At 41.0% G+C, this 23,385-nt stretch overlaps 1 protein-coding gene across 1 annotated transcript in view; it reads right to left on the bottom strand.

Annotated features, from left to right (window-relative positions):
• The window catches only part of LOC134357878 (inactive ubiquitin thioesterase OTULINL-like), a 57,514-nt gene that overhangs the window by 10,376 nt on the left and 23,753 nt on the right, over nucleotides 1-23,385 (bottom strand). The window contains exons 2-6 of the mRNA XM_063069620.1: nucleotides 17,793-17,949; nucleotides 14,508-14,530; nucleotides 14,311-14,402; nucleotides 4,480-4,629; nucleotides 871-996 (exon numbers count right to left, since the gene is read on the bottom strand). Of these exons, the coding sequence (XP_062925690.1) occupies nucleotides 871-996; nucleotides 4,480-4,629; nucleotides 14,311-14,402; nucleotides 14,508-14,530; nucleotides 17,793-17,949 (548 nt within the window). The remainder of the gene's footprint in view (nucleotides 1-870; nucleotides 997-4,479; nucleotides 4,630-14,310; nucleotides 14,403-14,507; nucleotides 14,531-17,792; nucleotides 17,950-23,385) is intronic.

Genomic DNA, 23,385 nt, shown 5'->3' with positions numbered 1-23,385 from the left:
TATACAAATCCGATTATCACAGTGTAAGCAACACACATCAAAGTTGCTGGTGAACGCAGCAGGCCAGGCAGCATCTCTAGGAAGAGGTACAGTCGACGTTTCGGGCCGAGACCCTTCGTCAGGACTAACTGAAGAAAGAGCTAGTAAGAGATTTAAAAGTGGGGGGGGGGGAGGATATCCAAAATGATAGGAGAAAACAGGAGGGGGAGGAATGGAGCCAAGAGCTGGACAGGTGATTGGCAAAAGGGATATGAGAGGATCATGGGTCAGGAGGCCCACGGAGAAGGAAAAGGGGGGTGGGGGGGGGGGAAACCCAGAGGATGGGCAAGGGACAGAGGGAGAAAAAGGAGAGAGAGAAAAAGAATGTGTGTATATAAATAAATAATGGATGGGGTATGGGGGGAGGTGGGGTATTAGCGGAAGTTAGAGAAGTCAATGTTCATGCCATCTATCACACTGTAATCTATTTGAGAGTTTAAAAATCTAAATTCAGACATTTCAAATTACCAGCTTTGTTTCAACTTGTTATTAGCTTGTATTATTTATGAGGAAATAAAGTATCAAACAGTTGTAATTCTTAATGAGCATAATTGATCATGAATCTTTCTACAACCATTGGTGGTTATGTTTTGCACTGATGGGTGACATCCACAAAGTTCCTTCTAAACACATTCATTATCCATTTAAGTGACTGTCACTGGATTGCTGTTTAAATTTCTTGGCTGCTAAATGTGATGACAAAACAAATGAAACTACAGATACTGAATAATTAACTAACAATAGTTAACTGGTTATAGGGAGAGAGAAGTCTCTGTAGAAATACAAGTCCTTTCTTTATTTAATTGATTTAAGTGTACTTCTCACACTTACCTGGCTTTCCAAAACTTCCAGGTACTTGCGCAGTTTTCTGAAAACATTGTTCCCAGTGTATCTCTCAGGACCAAAGCTGTATTGTTGTATCCAGTTACAGCCATGTGTAAATATCTTTTCTGGGAACTTAAGTTAAAAGATTATCAATTACAAATTGTTCATCTTACATTTAAGCTACAAGTCAAATATGTTCATGGAGTACAGGAATAATGATGAAATGAAAATGTAATTTTTCAATAGAAAATTGCACAGAAAATCTTTCACTATATTAACATCAAGTAAATGTAATGAAAAAGTCATTAGTCTTACCTTTGCATGAATGGAGGTGTGAACTATTGGAACTGATTAGAACCAAAGAAGCCTCTCAGATGAGAGGCAAAACGTCTTCTCGACAACACAGCAAGTCCAGTTACCTTGATTTACTACTGCTTGATATACAATAACCTGGATGATCAAGAACCTTCCCAGACACTTAACCATATTTGTTGCACAAACAGGACTTAATGGATCAAATATCACAATTGTCCATGGGACCCATTATGTATTGCACAGAAGCAAATTTCTGAATAAATGCTGTTTGTGGGGACTTGATTTTAGTGTCATTGCACTGTCACAAGTATCACAATTGTTAATACATAAATGTTATTTGTAGTATTTTTAAAGTCATTGTTGCAGAACTGCAACGTTGTTGATAACAAATAAACACTCACATGTATCCAACCTGACATCCACAGAGCTGATATTAACAAAGACAAACTTTTTGTACAGTCAATGTGATGAGACATACTTTCACAAAACATATTGAACTAGTTCAATGCAAGTGCTGAGGAGAGCAGTTATCTTCATACAGGGGACCAGGTGGACTCCCATGTACACATTGAAGAAGGATCTGCCAGGGATGTGAAGACATAGGCACAAAATGTTCAAGCTCCCGTGAATGTGACAGGATTTCATGATGCATCATCAAGTCCTATCTTCCATCAACCATACCAGTAATCTCACAATGATCCTTGCAAATATATCATTCTCCCTACCAAAAATCTCTAACGTTTGTATGTTTCATTGCAATCGCACACTTTTATCTACACTCCTAACCTCATCATCATTTCTAGACTGTTTAAAGAACTCTGTGGTTTGATGTTTAATATTCTCTGTGTTATTTGCTCATTTTTTTGCTGTTTGTGCGATTTGTTCTTTTTTGTGTGCTGGGTGCTTAATGCTCCATTTGAACATGTTTCACGATGTTTCCTTGTTTCTTGGCTGTCTTTGGGGAAGACGAATCTCAGGTTTATATACTATTTACATACTTTGATAAGAAATGTACTTTGACATCTAGATCCATTAGCTATCGCATCCTGTTAATCAAACATAGCGAAAAACTCTGTAACACATCTTACAGGAAAAAAACGATACATAACCCTTGCCAGTAGGGGACAGGACTGAGTCCAATGGCTCACTGACTTTCTGATGGGAAACACTGATATTTGTTAGAATTTGGAATCCATAGTCAATGGTTGAACAGAGATAAGGATGACAGTTTCCTCACACTCAATCGTCTGAAAAATCCTTTTGCTTTACAAGATGTTAGCGTAAAACTCATAACTCTAATGCTCTCTCCCGTGATCATTTTGCTAACCTCTTCTCTTTTTTCTTTCATCTGGGCAAGATGTGAAATCCTACAGGGTGATGAGGGCCAAGCACTGATGATCTGTCACATGATTGGAATCTTAACCACAAGCTCAAGTACTTACAATTCATTCATTTGCTGCAAATTTAAAATCTGCGTGTGTCCAGCTGTAAGCATTAAAGATATGTGGCAGTTCCCACGAGAAAGAGATTGCACACGAGTTCTGCTTCCAAGAGCCCTCAGGTGAAAGTTTTGATGGGGCCATCAATTGAAGAAGGATGAAAATCAAGATGTTTGAAGCATTTTCAAGACTGTTTGAAAGCCATGATGAAATGATGATCATTATGAAGTCCAATTCCAGCTTTGCATGCACCTTTGCCTAATGTCTGGAATGAGTAGCCAGCTTATTCTCCCCACCTATCGATCCAAGGGTCAGGTAGTGCTCCTAACCATAGTCTCATATTTTATTGTGGAACAAACAGAAGCCATCCAATGGTTTGTGCCGAAGTGGAGATCAGAGATTTGCCACAGAAGGTCAGACTGCTGTTAATATGGATCCAAACTAACTGTTCAAAGCTTGTGAAGGTGTTACTGCTTCACAAAATATTACTCCCTCTGGGGAGTATGAAATGCATGTCCTTTGTATGATGAAATATTCACAATGTAGTAACTGGAAGTCAGAATATGTCCTTAGTTGCAGATCAGTCTGCCACCCAAGGTGGTTGTTGCTCAGAGCAGGATGGTCGGGGCTGAAGCCATAAACACAAGAAATTCTGTGGCTGCTGGAAATCCAAAGAAACACACATAAAACGCTAGAGGAGCTCAGCGGGTCTGGCAGGATCTATGGAAATGGATAAACAGAGAGGAGAAGATGGCGGCGTGATGCAGCGCGCAGCGGCCACTCCGGTGATGAATATCTGTATTTGTGAACTAGGATGCCGTGCACAATCCGGATTTGATGGAGGCAGACGTGAGAAGCACGGAAGAACATCTGGTGAAAGTTCTGAAATGCCTGTTTCGCTGCTGCTGCTACTGTGCGATCCAGAATCTCTGGAGGGGAAGGCCCCGAGTCCTCGGCTTTGCTTGTCGCTCAGCGGCCGGGACGGGGTCAAAGCGCTCGGCAGAGATGGTGCTCGGTGTCGGAGGGCTGATCGAAGGCTCGACGTTTTCGGACGGACTCAGAGTTGGCTGTGGTCGGGTGCTTCCAATGGTGCTGCATCAGCAAGTTTGCGGCGCTGGAGGTTCGTGGCAGGGAGAGTTTCTCCCTTCTACCGTCTGCGTAAGATGATGGGCTATCAGAACCTGAGACTTTTTTTTTTAAACCGTGCCCATGGTCTGCTCTTTATCAAATTACGGTATTGCTTTGCACTGTCGTAACTATATGTCATAATTATGTGGTTTTTTTGTCAGTTTTTTAGTCTTGGTCTGTCTTGTGTTTCTGTGATATCATACTGGAGGAACATTGTATCATTTCTTAATGCATGCATTTCTAAATGACAATAAACGAGGACTGAGTGTCCTCATAATCTAATCTAACAGTTGACGTTTCAGGCTAAGACCCTTCTTCAGGACTGGAAAGGGAGAGGAAAGACTCTTGTTCCGACATGTCAGTCCATGGCCTCCTCTTGTGCCGTGATCGGCATCCTCAGGGTGAAGGAGCAACACCTTACATTCTGTCTGGGTAGCCTCCAACCTGATGGCATGAACATCAGTTTCTGGTAATGCCCACCACCCCTTCACCATTCCTCATCCCCTTTTCCCTGCTGGTCACAAGGTAATAACTGTTACTGAACTACTGGTGGTGTGGGATCCAAGTCTCCTGTACCTCTACCCAATCATGGTGGTGAATACTAACATATTTTCATTTCGAAGTATTGAATAAATGGTGTTATGGGAGTTGAGTCAATTTTTCAGGGATATCAATGCATTGAGCCATACCACAGTTTGGAATTGACATGTGTCCTTTGCAAGCTTCAATTTACCTTGGTTATGTTCTGTTCCCTCATCCACGTTGGAGGAGGAATACCGTGGCTGAAAACCTGAAACAATACTGCCCTCAGTGCACAGTAGTTATCTCCTCTGATTCTTCGGACGTGTTTAATGTGGTGCACCAAATAAATATCTTCATAAGCCTGGAACAGAGAAATTGGACCACATCATTGTCAAATTTCAGAAACAAAGAATTAGAAACAGGACCAGTGCATACAACTCCTTTTTCCGTTCAAAAGATCATTCCTGATGCAGTGGTACATCCCTAATGCCACTCAATTTCCCATTCCGTCCTAGGCCAATCAATCTCAGTCCTACATGTACAATTATTGAGCATCTGAGCAGAGATTTTCATGTATTTTACCTTGTGTTGATACCTCCAAATCACATTATAATTATCAAAGGTCTTTGATAGTGATTCCTAAAATCATCACTATCCCTATAGAGGAACCGTGGGATGCAAGTTGTCAGGTCCAGCAGCTTTATGTGGGTTTAATATCCTTAATATCAATACTAATCAAACACCTAAATCCCTATTCTTCAATCAGTTACTATACTTAATCAGTTATCATATTCTGCAGAGGGGGACACTAGAGTAGGATTTAAATTTCATGCGCCAAATTAATGAATGGTATTGACATATCAAACCACTTTGAACTACGAACATGTAGATTTATCAATAATAGTTCCTAATTTCCCTGCATTCTAGTCTCATAATGTACACATTTCAGTGCTAATTTATCATTAATATAAAATATCACTCAACAGATCATATGCAATATTAATATTTGGAAGTATCACACTACAATGCAAATATAATCATACTTGACCATCTTCACCTCTGTTATTTCACTGAAAGAATCACTGGCAGTTATTCTTAATTGAACTGTTACTGTATATTTATTAACAGTACATTTAGGCTGCATAAGTTTAGGACTGACATGAAAGTAGGACTACTTTGTACAAACACTAAACTTGGGAGATCCCTGCAGCATAGATATATTCCATTGTGTTTCACTTTGGTAGATCAAGACCCACTCCTTTGGAAACTCTTATTTTTGTTTGATTGTTGAATTGGGCCCTGTCATGAGACTGAGGGTCACTAGGTGTCAGTGTATAGCAAAATCATTTCACTCTGACATTATGGTTTAGCGTAAATAAAATGCAGGACTGGGTCACAGGTCTGCTAAAGATAGACTAATGTGTTCTATACCTTGATTCTAAGTTTAAAAAATTATTTTATTGAGCAGTAGTATATCAATCTTGTTGAGTAACTCATGGAATTGGTAGAGTTTTCTGTTGCCGATGGATAGTTAATGAGAGAGTAGAAAACGACTGGCATTTCAAGGATATCAAAACAAACTAATGTAGTAAGAAAGGCAACATGGTTATAATCATAGAAGTTTAATCCGCATATTTTTTCATTGTCAGATATTGAAGATCCAGCAGGTTTCAGCTAGATAGTAAAAAGGCTAATCCACTCACACATTTCTACAGATGTACCGTGGAGATCATTCTAACTGGCTGCATCACCGTCTGGAATGGGGGTGGGGGGGGCTACTGCACAGGATCGAAATAAGCTGCAGAGAGTTGTAAACTTAGTCAGCTCCATCATGGGCACTAGCTTCCACAGAATCCAGGACATCTTCAATGAGCAATGCCTGAAAAAGGTGGCATTCATCATTAAGGACCCATCACCCAGGTCATGCCTTGTTCTCCTTCATCAAGGAGGTGGTACAGAAGCCTGAAGGCACACACTCAGCAATTCAGGAACAGCTTCTTCCCCTCTGCCTTCAGATCTCTGAATAGACATTGAACCCATGAACACTTTCTCACTACTTTATTTTTAAAAATTTTATTTCTGCACTACTTTTTTTTATTTTTGCACTCAGCCTTCACCCTGCCTTGTGCAGCCAGATCCTGGACTTCCTGTCAGATCACTGGCAGGTGGTAAGAGTGGGCTCCCTCACCTCTGCCCCTCAATGCAGGTGTCCCTCAGGGCTGTGTCCTAAGCCCCCTCCTTTACTCTCTGTACACCCATTACTGTGTCTCCGATCTGCTAATTAAATTCGCTGATGACACAACATTGATTGGCCTTATCAATGAGGCAGCCCACAGAGAAGAAGTCATCATGCTGACACAGTGGTATCAAGAAAACAACCTCTCCCTCTATGTCACAAAAACAAAGGAGCTGGTTGTGGACTACAGGAGGAATAGAGACAGGCTACCTTCTATTTACATCAATGGATCTGGGGTTGAGAGGGTGAACAGCTTTAAGTTCCTTGGCATATACATCTCTGAAAATCTCACATGATCTGCACATACCAGCTGTTTGGTGAAAAAAAAGCACAACAGCACCTCCTTCACCTCAGACGGTTGAAGAAGTTTGGCATGAGTCCCCAAATCCTAAGGACTTTCTACAGGGGCACAGTTGAGAGTACCCTGACGGGATGCATCACTACCTGGTATGGGAATTGTACTTCCCTCAATCGCAGGACTCTGCAAAGAGTGGTGCGGACAGCCCAGCGTATTTGTAGATGTGAAAGTCCCACTCTTCAGGACATTTACAAAGACAGATGTGTAAAAAGGGCCTGAAGGATCATTGGAGACCCAAGTCACCCCAACTACAAACTGTTCCAGCTGCTACCATCCGGGAAATGGTACCGTAGCATAAAAGCCAGGACCAACAGGTTCCGGGACAGCTTCTTCCACCAGTCTATCAGACTGATTAATTCACACTGATACAATTGTATTTCTATGTTATATTGACTGTCCTGTTGTACATACTATTTCTTGCAAATTACTATAAATTGCACATTGCACATTAGACAGAGACGAAACGTAAAGATTTTTACTCCTCATGTATGTGAAGGATGTAAGAAATAAATTCAATTCAAATTTAACTTAACTATTTAATATCTATATATGTACTTACTGTAATTCAGATTTTTTCTCTATTATTATGTATTGCAATGTACCGCTGCCGCAGACAACAAATTTCACGACATATACCGGTGATATTAAACCTGATTCTGATTCACAATAGAAACTTGTTAAAAGAAGATATTGGAAAATGTACCATACAATTTTCAACTCCTAAAACTCAACACTAAATCATACCTTACAAAAAAAATTACAGTAATTCCATTCCCACTATACTTGATGTCTTAAAATTGGATTGCAATTCTGATCTCAAAAGATTGACAAATTTTGAAAATACAGGTAAATTCAGTAGCTAAATACAGTATCAAACTTTGTTCATGGTCTTTAAGATTTAACAAGTAGTGACTTAATCATCAGCATTGGAGAGAAAATATTAAGAAAGATTATAAGAGATCTAGGAATATACCTCCTGCACAATTTTAAATTAAAATTGTTTTAAAAATACTTTTCAGAAACTGGCTAATGATTTCCATGTACTTGATAGATACAAAACAAAATGTTTCACTAAAAAACAGCATTGTTCAACAGTCATTGGAACTTTGACTGTAACAACATTTCCCATTTCAACTGAGCACCATTAGAAATACATCTTCAGGGAAAAATATTTAATTCCTCAATATTTTCTCATCAATTTATAGATGTGGGAGAGTAAGGGATCCTACCACCAAACAAACCTTTACCTCACCCCGGGCACCCCCCCCCCAAACACTTTCCACAGGGATAACTCCCTCTGTGGTTCCCTTGTCCATTCATCCCTCCCAACACTTACCCTTGCAAATAGCCCAAGTGCTATTCCTGCCCATTCACTCCCTCCCTCAAGTCCACACGGGGCCCCAAACAGTCCTTCCAGGAGAGGCAACCCTGCACCTGCGAATCTGCTGGGGTTGTCTTTAGTATCTGGTGCTCCCGAATGCGGCATGGTGAGACATGTCATAAACTGGGGGACCACTTCATTGAGCAGCTCCGCTTCATCCGCCAAAAGTACAACTTTCCGGTGGCCAAATATCTTCATTCCAATTCCCATTCCAACATTTCAGACCATGGCCCCCTCTCGTGTCTTGAGGCCACCCTCAGGGCGAGGAGTAACACTTTATATTCTGTCTGGGTAGCTTACAACTTGACAGCATGAATATCAATTTCTCCTTCCAGTTAAAAAAAAATTACCCTCCCCATCCCCTTTTCTTCTATTGCCCACTCTGGCCTCTTACATCTCTCACGTGCCTATCATCTCCCCCTGGGTTCCCTCCTCCTTCCCTTTCTCCCCTCCTATCAGATTCCTTCCTCTCCAGCCCTTTGCCTTTCCTACCCATCTGGCTTCACCTATCACCTTCCAGCTATCCTCCTTCCCCTTCCCCCCACCTTTTTATTCAAACATCTTCCCCCTTCCTTTCCAGTTCTGCAGGAAGGACTTGGTCTGAAACATCAATTGTTTATTTATTTCCATTGATGCTGCCTCACCTGCTGAGTTCCTCCAGGACTCTCTGTGTGTTGCTTTGGATTTTCAGCATCTGCAAAATTTCTCGTTTAAGTTTTCCCCAATAGAAGATTTACTTAAGTTTTAGCCAACCAGGAAAGCAAAATAAATTTTTTGTACAAGTACGACATACAGAATAATGTGAAGTGCAGTAGTCCAATTGATTGCCCAATTCCAGGTAAACTAAGTGGATTCTGAATGAACAAAATTAACAAAGCAGAACTTCAAAACTAAAAATTGCTATTCTTGTCATTGCCGGTGACCACATTCTCACAATTTAACTGAGAAAGGGTTACACACTAATTGACTCAGAATTTATAGTCGGCAGCAAAAATAAAGATCGACACCTGGTCCAAGTTTCAGCAGATTAAGAAAAGTACTAACTCCTGACATAGTGGCAAATTCTAGGCCTTCTGTTATTAGGGTTGAGGTTGTGGACTTGGGGGACAAATGGGGCAGAACAAGCTTCACCCACAGAAGTGGTGAAAAAAGGCTTTGAAAGCTGGCTAACCTACAGTCACCATTTTAGAAGGACATTAAAATCCTTAAATACTTGTGACTTATGAAAACATTCAAAAGTTATTCCAAAATCATTTAGGAAATTATTATTCACTTTCAAATAATGAAAATTGAAATGAAAAACTAAAAACACTTTAATACAAATGGAATAACTAAAAAATAACTTTAAAAAATACCAACACTGACCTTAAATGCTAGCAGTTGTTCCCCTCCAGTGAAATTAATGGAGGAGAGCTCCATGCAACAGATCAAATATTAAGTCAGAATACAGAACCACACAACAGAGAAATAAGCCTTTTGGATGGCAATTTCTGTGCTGTACATGACGTCAAATTAAAGTCCTCCTTTCTGCCTGCACATGATCAATATCCCCAATTCTCCTTCCTCATACAGTGTCATGTACACCATTTCTTGATGCCTCATTAAAGCAGCTAATTAAATCAAAGACCCTACCCACTTTGGACAGTCTTCCTTATTCTCCCCCGTATTGGGGGGGGTGGGCACGGAGTGAGGAGGAAGATACAAAAGCCTGAAAGCGCTTACCAGCATGTTTAAGGACATTTTATACCCCTCTGTTCTAAAACTATTGTACAGTCCCCCTAATCTTGGCCCCATAATCTACCTCTTTCTGGCCTTGCACCTTATTGCCTGCTTGCATGGCATCTTCTCTGTAACACTTTATTCTGTAACTGTAGACTATTCTGTTATTGTTTTCCGTTGTACTACCTCAATGGGCTGTATGGGGTGTCAGGGAGGGGTAGCACCTCTGGTGGGGGAACATGTCGCATTCTTTTCAGGGCGGTTTGTCCACCTTTGGTCCCCACCTGGCACTCAGCTCTCACCTGTGGCTCCCCGTAGCTGTTTGCATGCAACAGCGGCCACACCCCGAGCAACGGCTTCGACAAGCCGGCTAAACCAGGTGAGGGTAGCCGACGGGTCTCAAACCCTCGGTGAGATAGGGAGTTGTCTATCCCAGCATGTGAAGACAGATTCCGGCAGATTGAGCGGACGAGACCAATGGAAGGTCCAAACAGTCAAGAAGGCGGTCTCTGCAAGCATCGTGGAATGCGTAGGGCATGACAAGACACAGAAGACATCCTGGTCATCCACTGCACCTACTCCCATCTCCAGCCATCTCGACACTGTCTTGCCACTGGATCCAGATGGGAATTGGGAAGAGAGAGTGAGGCTGACGCTGCGCAACTCTCCCTCACTTAAATCCAAATCATGCGCTAGTCTCAACATCATCAATGGTGTCGAGGTCCTCATCGACGTCGACAATGGACGAACTACCTCAATCATTGCTATAAAAAAATTATCTTTTGGCATACAAAACTAAGATTTTCCACTCCCCCGCACTTTGGTACATGTAACAATAATAAATGAATTCAACTCCAATCCCTGTATGTTAACATGCCTGTGTACAATGCCTGTTAAATGAATAAACTCTTCTCAGGCTTCTAGCCGGCTACAAGTATTAATCATAACCAACGTTTTGATGACCAACTCTGCCATCTTCATCAGAAATCAGGCATCATCCCTGATGAAGATGGCAGAGCTGGTCATCGAAACGTCAGTTATAATTGATACTTGCACCCAGCTGGAAGCCCAAGAAGAGGTTATTTGTCACAAGTGCTGGGAAAGCACGAGATCCCTTTTAATTATTAATTGGTGCTGCCTTGATTGCCTCTGCCATCACTCCCGGCAGTGCATTCCAGCCACCTGCTAATCTAAGAAAAAAAAGTTCCCTGCACATCTCTTTAAATATTCACCCACCCTCACCTTAAAGCTACGTCCTCGAGAAAGTAACCATTCTAAACTTGGAAAAGGACTCCAACTATCTGTGTTTCTCATAATTTTATAAAGTTGTAGCAGGTCAGATACTCCAGAGAGAACAATCCATGTTTGTCCAATCTCTCCTGATAGTGAGTGCACACTAATCCAGACAGCACCCTGGTGAACTTCTCCAGAAGTTCCACACTTTGTATTGGGGCAACAGGAACTGCACACAATACTCCAGATACAGCCTAACCAACATGATAGGAAGGTAGGCAGAGGGGGTGGTGTGTCTCTACTGGTAAAGAATGGCATCAAATCAGTAGGAAGATGTGACATAGGATCGGAAGATGTTGAATCCTTGTGGATTCAGATAAGAAACTGCAAGGGTAAAAGGACACTGATGGCAATTATATACAGGCCTCCAACAGTAGCTGGGATGTGGACCACAGATTACAACAGGCAATAGAAAAGGCGTGTCAAAAGGGCACTGGGATGATAATCATGAGAGATTTTAACATGCAGGTCGATTGGGAAAATCAGGTTGGTAATGGATCTCAAGAGGGTGGAGTTTGTTTAAAAGTCTAAGAGGCAGCTTTTTAGAGCAGTTTTTCGTTGAGCCTACTAGGGGATCAGCTATACTGGATTGGGTGTTGTGTAATGAACTGGAGGTGGTCAGGGAGCTTAAGGTAAAAGAACCCTTAGGAACCAGTGATCACAACATGATTTGAGGTCAACTTGTAATTTGACAGGGAGAAAGTAATGTCTGATGTAGCAGTATTTCAGTGGAGTAAGGGAAATTACAGTGGTATGAGAGAGGAGTTGGCCAAAGTAAGATGGAAGGAAATGCTGGCAGGGATGTCAGCACAGCAGCAATGACGTGCATTTCTGGGAAAAATGAGGAAGGTGCAGGACACACGTATTCCAAAAATGAAGAAATACTCAAATGGCAAAATAGTACAACTGTGGCTGACGAGGGAAGTCAAAGCTATTGTAAAAGCAAAAGGGCATACAACAAAGCAAAAATTAGTGGCAAGATAGAGAATTGGGAAGTTTTTAAAACCTACTTGCAACTAAAAGAATCATTGGAAGGGAAAAGATGAAACATGAAAGCAAGCTAACAAATAATATCAAAGTGGATAAAAAAAGCTTTATCAAGTATGAAAATAATAAAAGAGAAATGAGAGTGGATATAGGACTGCTAGAAAATGAGGCAGGAGAAATAATAATGGGGGACAAGGAGATGGCAGATGAACTAAATGAGTATTTTGCATCAGTCTCCACTGTGGAAGACACTAGCAGTGTGCCATATGTTGTACTGTGTGAAGGAAGAGAAGTGGGTGCTCAAAACGCTGAAAGACCTAAAAGAACATAAGTCACCTGGACCAGATGAACTGTACCCTAGGGTTCTGAAAGAGGTAGCATTAGAGATAGTGGCGGCATTAGAAATGATCTTTCAAGACTCACTGGACTCTGGCAAGGTGCCAGAAGATTGGAAAATTTCAAGTGTCACTTCGTTCTTTAAGAAAGGAGGAAGGCAGCAGAAAGGAAATTATAGACCAGTTAGCCTGACCTCAGTGGTTGGGAAGATGTTAGAGTCAATTGTTAAGGAAGAGGTGACTTTCAGAAGGCCTTTGATAAGGTGCCACACATGAGGCTGCTTACCAAGTCAAGAGCCCATGGTATTACAGGAAAGTTACTAAGATGGTTAGAGCATTGGCTGATTGGAAGAAGACAGTGAGTGAGAATAAAAGGATCCTTGTCCGATTGGCTGCCTATGACTAGTGGTATTCCACAAGGGTTGGTGTTGGGACCACTTCTTTGTATGTTGTATATAAATGATTTAAATGATGGAATAGATGGCTTTGTTGCCAAGTTTGCAGATGATACAAAGATTGGTGGAGGGGCAGGTAGGTTGAGGAAACAGGTAGGATGCAGAAGGAATGAGACAGATTAGGAGAATGGGCATGAAAGTGGCAAATGAAATACAATGTTGGAAAATGCATGGTCATGCACTTTGGGAGTAGAAATAAATGTGCGGACTATTTTCTAAAACAGGGATAAAATCCAAAAATCTGAGATGCAAAGGGACTTGGGAGTCCTTGTGCAGAACACTCTAAAGGTTAACTTGCAGGTAGAGTCGGTGGTGAGAAAGGCAAATGCAATGTTAGCATTCATTTCAAGAGGGCTAGAATACAAGGGATGTGATGCTGAGCCTCTATAAGGCATTGGTGAGGCCTCACCTTGAGTATTGTACACAGTTTTGGGCTCCTCATCTTAGAAGAGATGTGCTGGCATTGGAGAGGGTCCAGAGGTGGTTCATAACGATGATTCCAGAAATGAAAGGGTCATCATACGAGGAACGTTTGATGGCTCTGGGTCAGTACTCACTGGAATTTAGAAGGATGAGGGGAGATCTCATTGAAATCTTTTCAATGTTGAAAGGCCCAGACAGAGTAGATGTGCAAAGAATGTTTCCCCATGTTGGAGGAGTCTAGGACAAGGGGGTACAGCCTCAGGATAGAGAGGCGTCCATTCAAAACAGAGATATGGAGAAATTTCTTTAGCTAGAGGGTGGTGAATTTGTGGAATTTGTCACCACATGCAGCTGTGGAGGCCAGGTCGTTAGGTGTATCTAGGGCAGAGATTGATAGGTGCTTGACTGGACATGGCATCAAAGGTTATGGGGAGAAGGCCAGAAAATGAGGTTGAGGAGGAAAAAAAGGAACAGCTATGATTGAATGGCAGAGCAGACATGATGGACCACATGGCCTAATTCTGCTCCTATGTTTTATGGACTTATTCCCAATTTCATACCCAATGCCTCGACCAATAAAGGCAAAATATGCGATATGCTTTATCACCCTGTCTACTTGTGTTGCCAGGTATATGTGCTGGGAATTGATATAGCCTCACAGTCCTAAACTCCTCTATCAGAGCACAGCTGAGAAATCATTTGTGAACTGCAAGCAAGCTAAAGATTTCCACATTTATACAAGCACAAGTCTGAACTTGCACCAACACGTTACCCCGCATAATCCAGCCCATTGTTTTCCAAAAGGCAGCTCTTTTGGAATGGATGTCTCAGTGGAGTTAAATGCACCATTGTTACCTTTTTCATCTTCTCAGCTTGCTTGGTACCTCCCTTCCATTCGATGCTTGCATATTCTAAGAGATCTGTTGACGGACCAACAGAACTGTTTTCTGAGTCAAAACAAGGGGCAGAAGAAATTAATCCACTGTTTAATCTTTGGAGTGAAATCACAGCAAAATACTGAAGTGAACATTTAAGAATAAATTATCTCTTACTTCTGTTTCTTATCCTTAATGGCCTGTAATAGTAAAATGGGAGAAAGAAATATTAAATTCGAAATAGTTGACATTTTTTATAAAAAGGTGCATATAACATTACAAATGAAAATCATGGACTGGGAATCAGAGCATCCATTGCACTTTTTTAAAAAATGCAACAGCAGTAGCATATAATTCTGCAGAAAAGTAACAAAGTTCAAAGTAAATTTTATTATCAAAGTGCATATGTGTCACCATATACAACCCTGAGAATCATTTTCCTGTGGGCACTACCCCAACAATCAATTATCTCATGACTTTACAGCAAAAAGGTTGCTTATGAGGGCAATTGTTGAACGGACTGGGACTGGTGACAGTTGACTTAGCAATCAGTGTGACCGCTAGAATGATTGTTTTTAATAGAATTTTCTATGTAATTCAATTTTGTACACCTTCACACTATACAAAAGAATTTCTGAGGCATGATGTAATGTCAGTAAGATACTGACATAGCAGCAGCATTTTGATGCCATTTTCTTCTCAAAGTATTTTCAGAAACTGAATACTTTTCAAAAACAAAGGTATAATGGTGTCCAGCTTAATACTACCTTGCAGAGTACTGACTTGTTACAGAGATCTTGCTGCTTCAGTCTGTACTCATAGGTACGTAACTTCTTGAAAATCAAAAAAAGAAGTCCACTCATTCTGTGTGCTGCTTGCCCCAGCAATCAATCATCTCATGACTTTAGCACGCCGTGGACGCTTGTGCAGGCTACTGTTGAACGGACTGGGATGGTGGGGCTCAAAGCTGCATCTGGACCACTGTTAAACTACTGAGGCCTCAGCATCAATCTCACAGGTCAGAAGTTTCCAATCCAATATGAACTACTTGTTCCCACTGTTTTTTTTTTCAATCATTAACCTAAACTCAATCCATACCACTCATTCACTAGCCTCAAACTACAGGCCTTCTATGAATATACACCACACCCACAGGTTAACAGTTTCTTTATTGTGCTAACCGCACCTTCAAAATAACTTTCTCCCTTTCAAAAATCAAATTGACTCCATCCAATCCAATTTTTAAGTATAAAGTGCTCCATTACCACTCATTTAATCCTGGATTCTGGAATCCATCTGTGGGATTTTGGAAGACAACACCCAGGGCATTGATATCTCCATTGTGACATCCATCAAAATCTAAAAACACAGGCTGTCAAGATCTGGGATTAACAGACTTTCAACCTCATTTATTTTCCTAGTCCTTTTTTACCAAAACATAATGCTAACATTTCACCTCTTGTTTTGTCCACAATTTCAAGATGGTTTTCATTCAATATTTCCACTATTTCAGTTTGTAAGGGACCCACATTAGTTGATATTTTCCCTTTGATCTAATACTATATTTTAAATTGTTTTATTAGCCATGGATTCTTGGCCCTTAAAGAAGCTGATTGTTGCTGTGAACTATATTAATTCATCAAAGAAATTTAAGCTTGTTATATCTGTTAATACAGTTTCCCTGTAAAATTAAATTGATAAATTGGTTTATCATTGCCACATGTACTGAGGTATAGTGAAAAACTTATCTTGCACACTGTCCACACAAATTCAATACATTACAACTGTATATTCAGGTAGTACAAGGTAAAACAACAATAAAATGTGGACGAGAGTGAATGCAGTGCAGAGGGGTGCAGTGCAGGTAGACAGTATGACACAAGGTCACAATAAGGTAGATTATGTTGTTAAGAGTTGATCTTATCATACTAGGGAACCATTCAATAGTTTTGTAAGGGTGGGTTAGAAGCTGTCCTTGAGTCTGGTATGTACTCATCCTGATGGGAGATGGGAGAAAAGAAAATGTCCAGGGTCAGTGGAACCTTTCATTACGCTGGATGCTTTACTGAGGCAGCGAGAAGTGCAGACAGAGTCCATGGAGGAGAGGCTAGTTTCTCTGATGTGCTGAGGTGTGTCCACATCTCACAGCTGCTTGCAGTCATGGGCTACTCCAAGCTGTGATGCATAGGATTGGATGGTTTATATGGTGCTTTGATAAAAACTAATGAGTGTCAAAGGAGCTAAAGTTTCTTTAGCCTCCTGAAGATATAAAAGGCACTGGTGAGTTAGATGAGGAGAGAGTATTGGTAATGTCCACTCCTAGGAACTTGAAACTCTCAACTGTCTCAACTGCGGTAACATTAATGAAAACATGAATGTGTGCACTGCTGCCTCCTTAGGTCAACGGCTTGCTCTTTTGTCTTACTGACACTGAGGGAAAGGTTGTTGTCATGACACCAACAAGGTCTCAGGCCTCATCACTAGGACAGAGACTCTACTGTTAACTGCTTATCTGTGCTGCATGCATTTTGAATTAGAGGTATATTTTAACAACGTATTTACAGTACAATGCTTTGGTTTATGTGCTGTGTGTGATTATGTTGTGTGAGTGCACTGTGATCCGGAGGAACATTGTTCAATTTAGTTGTAAATAAACGTACAGTCAGATGACAATGAAATTGAACTTGATCATCATTTGAGATACGGCCTACTACTGTATTTGCAAACTTGCTGATGGAGTTGGAGCGGAGTCTAGCCACGCAGCCATGGGGGTATAGGCAGTAGGAAAGGAAGCCGAGGATGCTGCTTCAAGGGGCTCCAGTGTGGAGAATAATCGTACTGGTGGTGTCGCTACCTATCCTTATTGCGTACTGCTCATCTGTTAGGAAGTCACGATCCAGCTGCAAAGGGAGATGCTGGGTCCCAGGTTTAGGAGTTTGGAGATCTAGGAGTTAGGTGTCTACCACAGCCAACTCATGCCTCATTATGTTCTTTAACTTTTATACATATCATATACTTATGAAGGGCCCAACGCCGGCCCCCTAGGCCTGAGTCGTAGTAGTATACTTATGGGTGCTGCTGTTCAATATGGCAAAGCATTATTCTCAAGGGTGAAGTTTAGCAGGACAAACTCCTGCAAGCATCTGCTGGAAATTACTCTGCTTTTTTTCTTATTGTTACTACCTGGAATTATAACTATGGATCATCATGAATTCAGGCAGAATTCATTTTGAGGACAGGTATATTCAGAGCTTCATATTAACGGCCTTCAGGAGATGGCAGGAGGAGAATATAGTCAAAATGTGGAGAACTGAGATAACAACCTGCTAACCTAACATGGAATGAAGGAAGAGAGAGAGAGAAAAAAAAGGAATGCAGATTACAAAAAAGAACATGGAAAGATTTACCCAGATCAACAGCATGATATATGATGTGACATCAGTTAAAATCAGTAAAACTTACCATTTTAGGAGATATCCTACCCATTTGTAAGGTGTTCTGACAAACAACGAACTTAACAAAATTGCTGCTATTCCAACAAGGAATGGATTTGGCAGTTTTTTCCAGGTCCATCGGACAATCCAGGAGAATGCTTGACTTAACGAGTATACCTTCGCCTCTATTGGGGAAATCAAGATCAGCAATTTGAGAAGTGTTTTCGTTAAAAACAGAAAAAGTACAAAAGCTTCAAGGCTAGAGAAAATGTAATTGCTCAAAAAGTCAACAATTATGGCTTCATAGTGAACAATCATTTCATATTGCTTTTTATTTCTGTAGTTTTGAATCGCTCTCCAAATTAGAGCCATGAGGTAATGTTACAGCTCTATAAGACCCTGGTCAGACCCACTTAGAGTACTGTGTTCATTTCTGGTCACCTCACTACAGGAAGGTTGTGGATACTACAGAGAGAGTGCAGAGGAGATTTACAAGGATGTTGCCTGGAATGGAGAGCATGCCTTATGAGAATAGGTTGAGTGAACTTGGCCTTTTCTCCTTGGATTGATGGAGGATGACAGGTGACCTGATGGAGGTGTATAAGATGATGAGAGGCTTTGATCGTGTTCATAGCCAGAGGCTTTTTCCCAGGGTTGAAATAGCTAACACAAGGGGGCATAGTTTTAAGGTGCTTGGAAGTAGGTACAAGGGGGATGTCAGAAGTAAGTTTTTCACACACTGAGAGTGGTGGGTGCGTGGAATGCACTGCCAGTGAAGGTGGTAGAGGCAGATACCATAGGGTATTTTAAGAGACTCTTAGTTAGGTATACAGAGCTTAGAAAAATAGAGGCCTATGCGGTTGGGAAATTCTAGGCAACTTCTAGAGTAGGCTACATGGTCAGCGCAACATTGTGGGCGGAAGGGCCTGTAATGTGCTGTAGATTTTTATGTTCCTATCGACAAATTACTTTTCAAGTCTGCTCAGTGTTGCTACCTAGACCTTGTCTGAAGTAATTTCCACAAACAGTAAAGAGTTAACTGACTCATGAATTAATATTCTCATGAAGTTGGTCAAGCACAATGCTCTTTTCTACAACTAGCATATGGGGCTCTCTATCTTCACCTGAGCTGGTAAAAAAAAAACAACTGTTTTTTACTGTCTCATCTGAAAAATCAATGCTCTAGACAGGACTCAATCAAATGTATGTTTGATTAAGTGATTCTGTCTAAAGCAGAATTTCAAACCATTCTGAAAGTAAAAAAAAAATCCGCATCCGCAGGAAAACCAAAGGAAAAGCAGAAAACTGAAGTATTTAGCAGGTCGGCTAGTAATGGAAGAGAGTGAGAAACAGAGCTAACATTTCAGGTCAATAACATTTCTGATGATAGTTCTTTTTAATGAAAGGACCCAAGAGGTTAGTTCTGGTTTTCTCTCCTCCAGCATTTTGTGATATTTTATTTGAAGCGGTTTCTTTCTCCATGTCCACATTGAACAGTCACGAGCCAAGGATTTGCAGGAGCCAGTGGGGTTGCTACATTTCTTCATGATGGTTTTCAGTGCATTCTTGAACCGTTTCCCATGACTGAGCTTTGCATTAAGAGGATGCTGATAGTCGTTTGCTCATCTTTCTACTGATTTTTCTGCTACCACCGACTTCTCCCTGTAACCCAAATGAATACACCTCCTGTACTGGTTTCCACTGTGCCGATTATACATTATACACGTCTGACCGATTATACATTGCTCGGCGTTCACAGGGAATCCTATAAATGCCAGCTGACCTGTGTCCCAGGTCATCTTCAACCCAGTTAGAAGCCAGAGATTATTCATTCAAAATTTTTATTAAAGTACATTTACAGTGTATATTATTACATACTTCCTTGAGATTTGTTTTCTTGCAGGTATTTACAGGGGAAAAAATAGAACTTTGTGAAAACAGTACTGTGCAAAGACCTGAGACTCATGTATGTAGCTAGCTTACCTAAGGCTTTTGCACAGTACTGTAGTAATTCTATGTATTGCATTGTACTGCTGCCGCAAAAAAAAATCATGATGTATGTGAGTGATGATAGGGGTCTTTATTGTGGACTGACAGTGGGAAGGGAGCAGAGGAGAGGGATTCATGGGTGGGAAAGGGGGAAGGGAGAGGGGAGGGAGTGGGAGGCACAAGAGGGATATTCTATAATGATTAATTAGTCAAGTGTTTGGAATCACATCCTCCGAGAGGACCATAAACTTGTCAGAATGTTTGGCAGCTTGCGTGCCTCAATGACCTGGAGAGCTATGTTGGCTAGAGTCAGGGCCTTGTGCTTTGGCTCTTGACAGGGTCACCCATGCCAAACAGAGTCCAGACTGAGAGTGGTCCACCGGTCCTCCAGGTTTGGGGGTACAGCTCAGGGTTAACAATCCTGACTGGTCAAAAGAAATTGTTGCAGAACCAGCAATGGAGAATCCTCCTTTATCTGTGTGCGACAGTATGGTCAGACAGAGATGGAGGACTTTCATTGCTGCCCTAAGCACCAGCAGCTTAACAGGGAGTCAGCTGGTTGGAATCAAACGACCTTGCCTGGTCTCAGGACTTGGTGTGTTTGCACCCGTGCCAACCCCTGCTCCGGCACCCCTGTTACCTGATATATGTTATTGGATATATGGTACCCAATACATAAGTACTGGATAGGTAAACAGACAAAGACTGACAAGCAACTAATGTGCAAAAGAAGACAAACTGCAAATAAAAATAATACTGAGAACGAGTTGTAAAGAGTCCTTGAAAGTGGGTTTGTAGGTTGTAGAGTCAGTTCAGAATAGTGGTCAAGTCTCAGGTCTTGATCTTCAAGCACCCACCCTTCATATGACCCAAGGCTGTGCTGGTACACTGAAGACACTGCGACAAATTTCATCAATCTCTGCCCTTACTGAGAAGTGTTTCCCATGATATGGGAGGTGGTCCCTGATTTTTAGCGTCTGTTTGTGAACCTTTATCGTTTGAAGGCAATGTGGCACAGTGGGAGCAGTTTAGTGGAGGACATTTATCCCATGGATGTTGAGTTCAAGCCCATCCTCTCATATGCTTTTAAGATCATAAGACACAGGTGCAGAGTTAAGCCATTTGGCCCACTGAGTCTGCTCTGCCATTCCATCATGGCCGATTTATTATCCCTCTCAATCCCATTCTCCTGCCTTCTACCCTTCACCTTTGACGTCCTTGCTAATCATGAACCTATCACCTTCCACTTTGAATATACCCAATGACTTGGCCTCCACAGCTGTCCGTAGCAATGAATTCCACAGCTTCACCACCTTCCAGATAAAAAAAAATTCCTCCTCATCTCTGTTCTAAAGGGACATCCTTTTATTCTGCTTTGCCCCTGAGGCCTATACTCTTCCAATAATGGACACATCCTCCCCATGTCTACTCTACTTAGGCCTTTCAATAGGTTTCAAACTACAAAAACAGACTCTAATAACCCTACTTCTATTTGAGAAAGTTAAAAAAAAAATTAGCAAAAGCTGAAAACCTGAAACGAATTTGAAAATGCTAGAAATACTCAGTTGGCCAGTCAGTGTTATTAAATTGTTTATAAAGTTTTGGTATTGGCTTCTGAGAATGTTGAAATACAAAGGTCATCCAAGTACCACAGCTCAGGTACCGGAGGTTTGGGTAACCACGGTTATGGAGTGCAGTCACTGTACGCCGAACAGTTTCTTATTAGTTCTTAAGATTAGCACCACTCCCAAGGGAAGTTTGTGGCATCTCACCATCAACATTGCAATAATAAAGACTGAGAATAAGCCAGAGTAACTGCTTGCCTTGTTTGACTTCTAGATGAGCTGCCAACCATGGCTGACGAGCCCCATCTGCCAAAAGCAACTGGTTTTTTAGGGGCCAGTAACCCACCTTTGCGCCTTCTCCTGTCAGTAGAAACAGTTCCACCAGACTTAGTAGCTAAGCCACACGTGAAGGCCGGGAGCTAGACTTGTTTGTATTTGAGACACACTCTACTGGGAGCATTTAATAGGTAGTGGGAGCTTATCCCCACCACATCCTCCCTGTTATGAGGACCTTAAGGAACCAATTTACTTTTTGGTGAATTAATATCACAGTTTGCATCCTGCATGGAACAACACCGAGAAGGTAAGGAAGTTCTGTGAGCATGTGGATTGGAAGAGAGTTTATATTCCATCATTAAGGACTCGCGCCACCCAGGACACACCCTCTCTTCATCATTGTTTCCATCGGGAAGGAGATACAGAAACCTGAAGGCACACACTCAACGATGCAGGAACAGGTTCTTGCCCTCTGCCATCCATTTCTAAATGGACACTGAACCCATGAACGTTACCTCACTACTTTTTTTCTGTTTTTTGCATTTCTCATTTAACTATTTTTTGTATATACTTACTGCAATCCAGTTTTTTCTCTATATTATCACGTATTGCATTGTACTGCTGCTACAAAGACGACAAATTTCACAACATATGCTGGCGATATTAAACCTGATTCTGATTGATGGAATCCAAAGCTTTGATTGACAGCCTAGCACCTTAGCTGAAGATTAATCTCAGCTAGCAATACCTATAGTGGTTTGCTTATTAAAGCAACTTATATAAGTTTTCTATACATTCTATATAATACTAGTGTCACTAGAAAGGCCAATATTTACTACAGACACTTGAATCTCCTCGACAAAGTGATGGTAAGCCATAATCTTGAAATGTTACAGTCCTTTTCATAAAAATAACTTCCATATAACAGGCATACTAAGCTAGCAGAAGTGAGATTTATTTACATGGGTGTAATACTTACACAGGGAAGTACTCAATGGAAGTTCTCAATCTTTTCCTTAAATACTGTGTGACCTTATTGCCACGAAGGTGAGAATTGTATAATCATTTGTTTAAATCTTATTTAGAGGAGCATTCGCAATCATTTAAGGTAGAATTTATTTCACATTTTAAGAATTTTCTATGCTCCTCTTTAAATGAATATTTACAGTATTTACTTCCCTTCTCAGTAGTCTTGTTAATCAGAACAGTTTAAAAGGAACCACTCTACAAATTCTATTAAAACTCAGTTTCAGTTCTCTGTTTAAGTACTTTGAAGAGTCAGTTAGAAGATATTTCTCAGTTATCAAGATTAAATTTCTTATGAAAACACCTTTGCACTGAGATAGCTCATTGCCTTTTTGATTTTAACTATGAAACACAAATGTAGACGAGCGGTGCAAAAAGAAAACTAAAAAAAGCTTTCAGAATAATGAATGGGATTATATCAGCACATTGTCAATAGGTGCATAAGTACGTTGCAAACACATTTTTGGAAAAAATGAGATCTTTCAAATGGAATAAAGTGGGAAATTTGTAGCATTTTCCATGATTGTGCGTCTGTTTGGATGAAAGTGGACTGAGGGCCACCCTGCAAAAGCACACATTTGATCTGGTCTATGCCACTGATAATGTATCCAGTATACAGAATGAAATTCGTCCTCTTCATAGACACCCACGAAACAAAGAAACCCCATAGAATGATAGAAACATCAAAGCCCAACTATCCCCTCCTTTCGCACAAGCAACAGCAAAAAGCATCCCCCCCACCCACGCTAGCAGAAGCACTGACCC

The sequence above is a fragment of the Mobula hypostoma genome, chromosome 17, assembly GCF_963921235.1.
Source record: "Mobula hypostoma chromosome 17, sMobHyp1.1, whole genome shotgun sequence".
Lineage (NCBI taxonomy): Eukaryota > Metazoa > Chordata > Chondrichthyes > Myliobatiformes > Myliobatidae > Mobula > Mobula hypostoma.
Note: the sequence above shows the minus strand (reverse complement) of the source record. Positions and strands in the feature narration are given on the sequence as shown.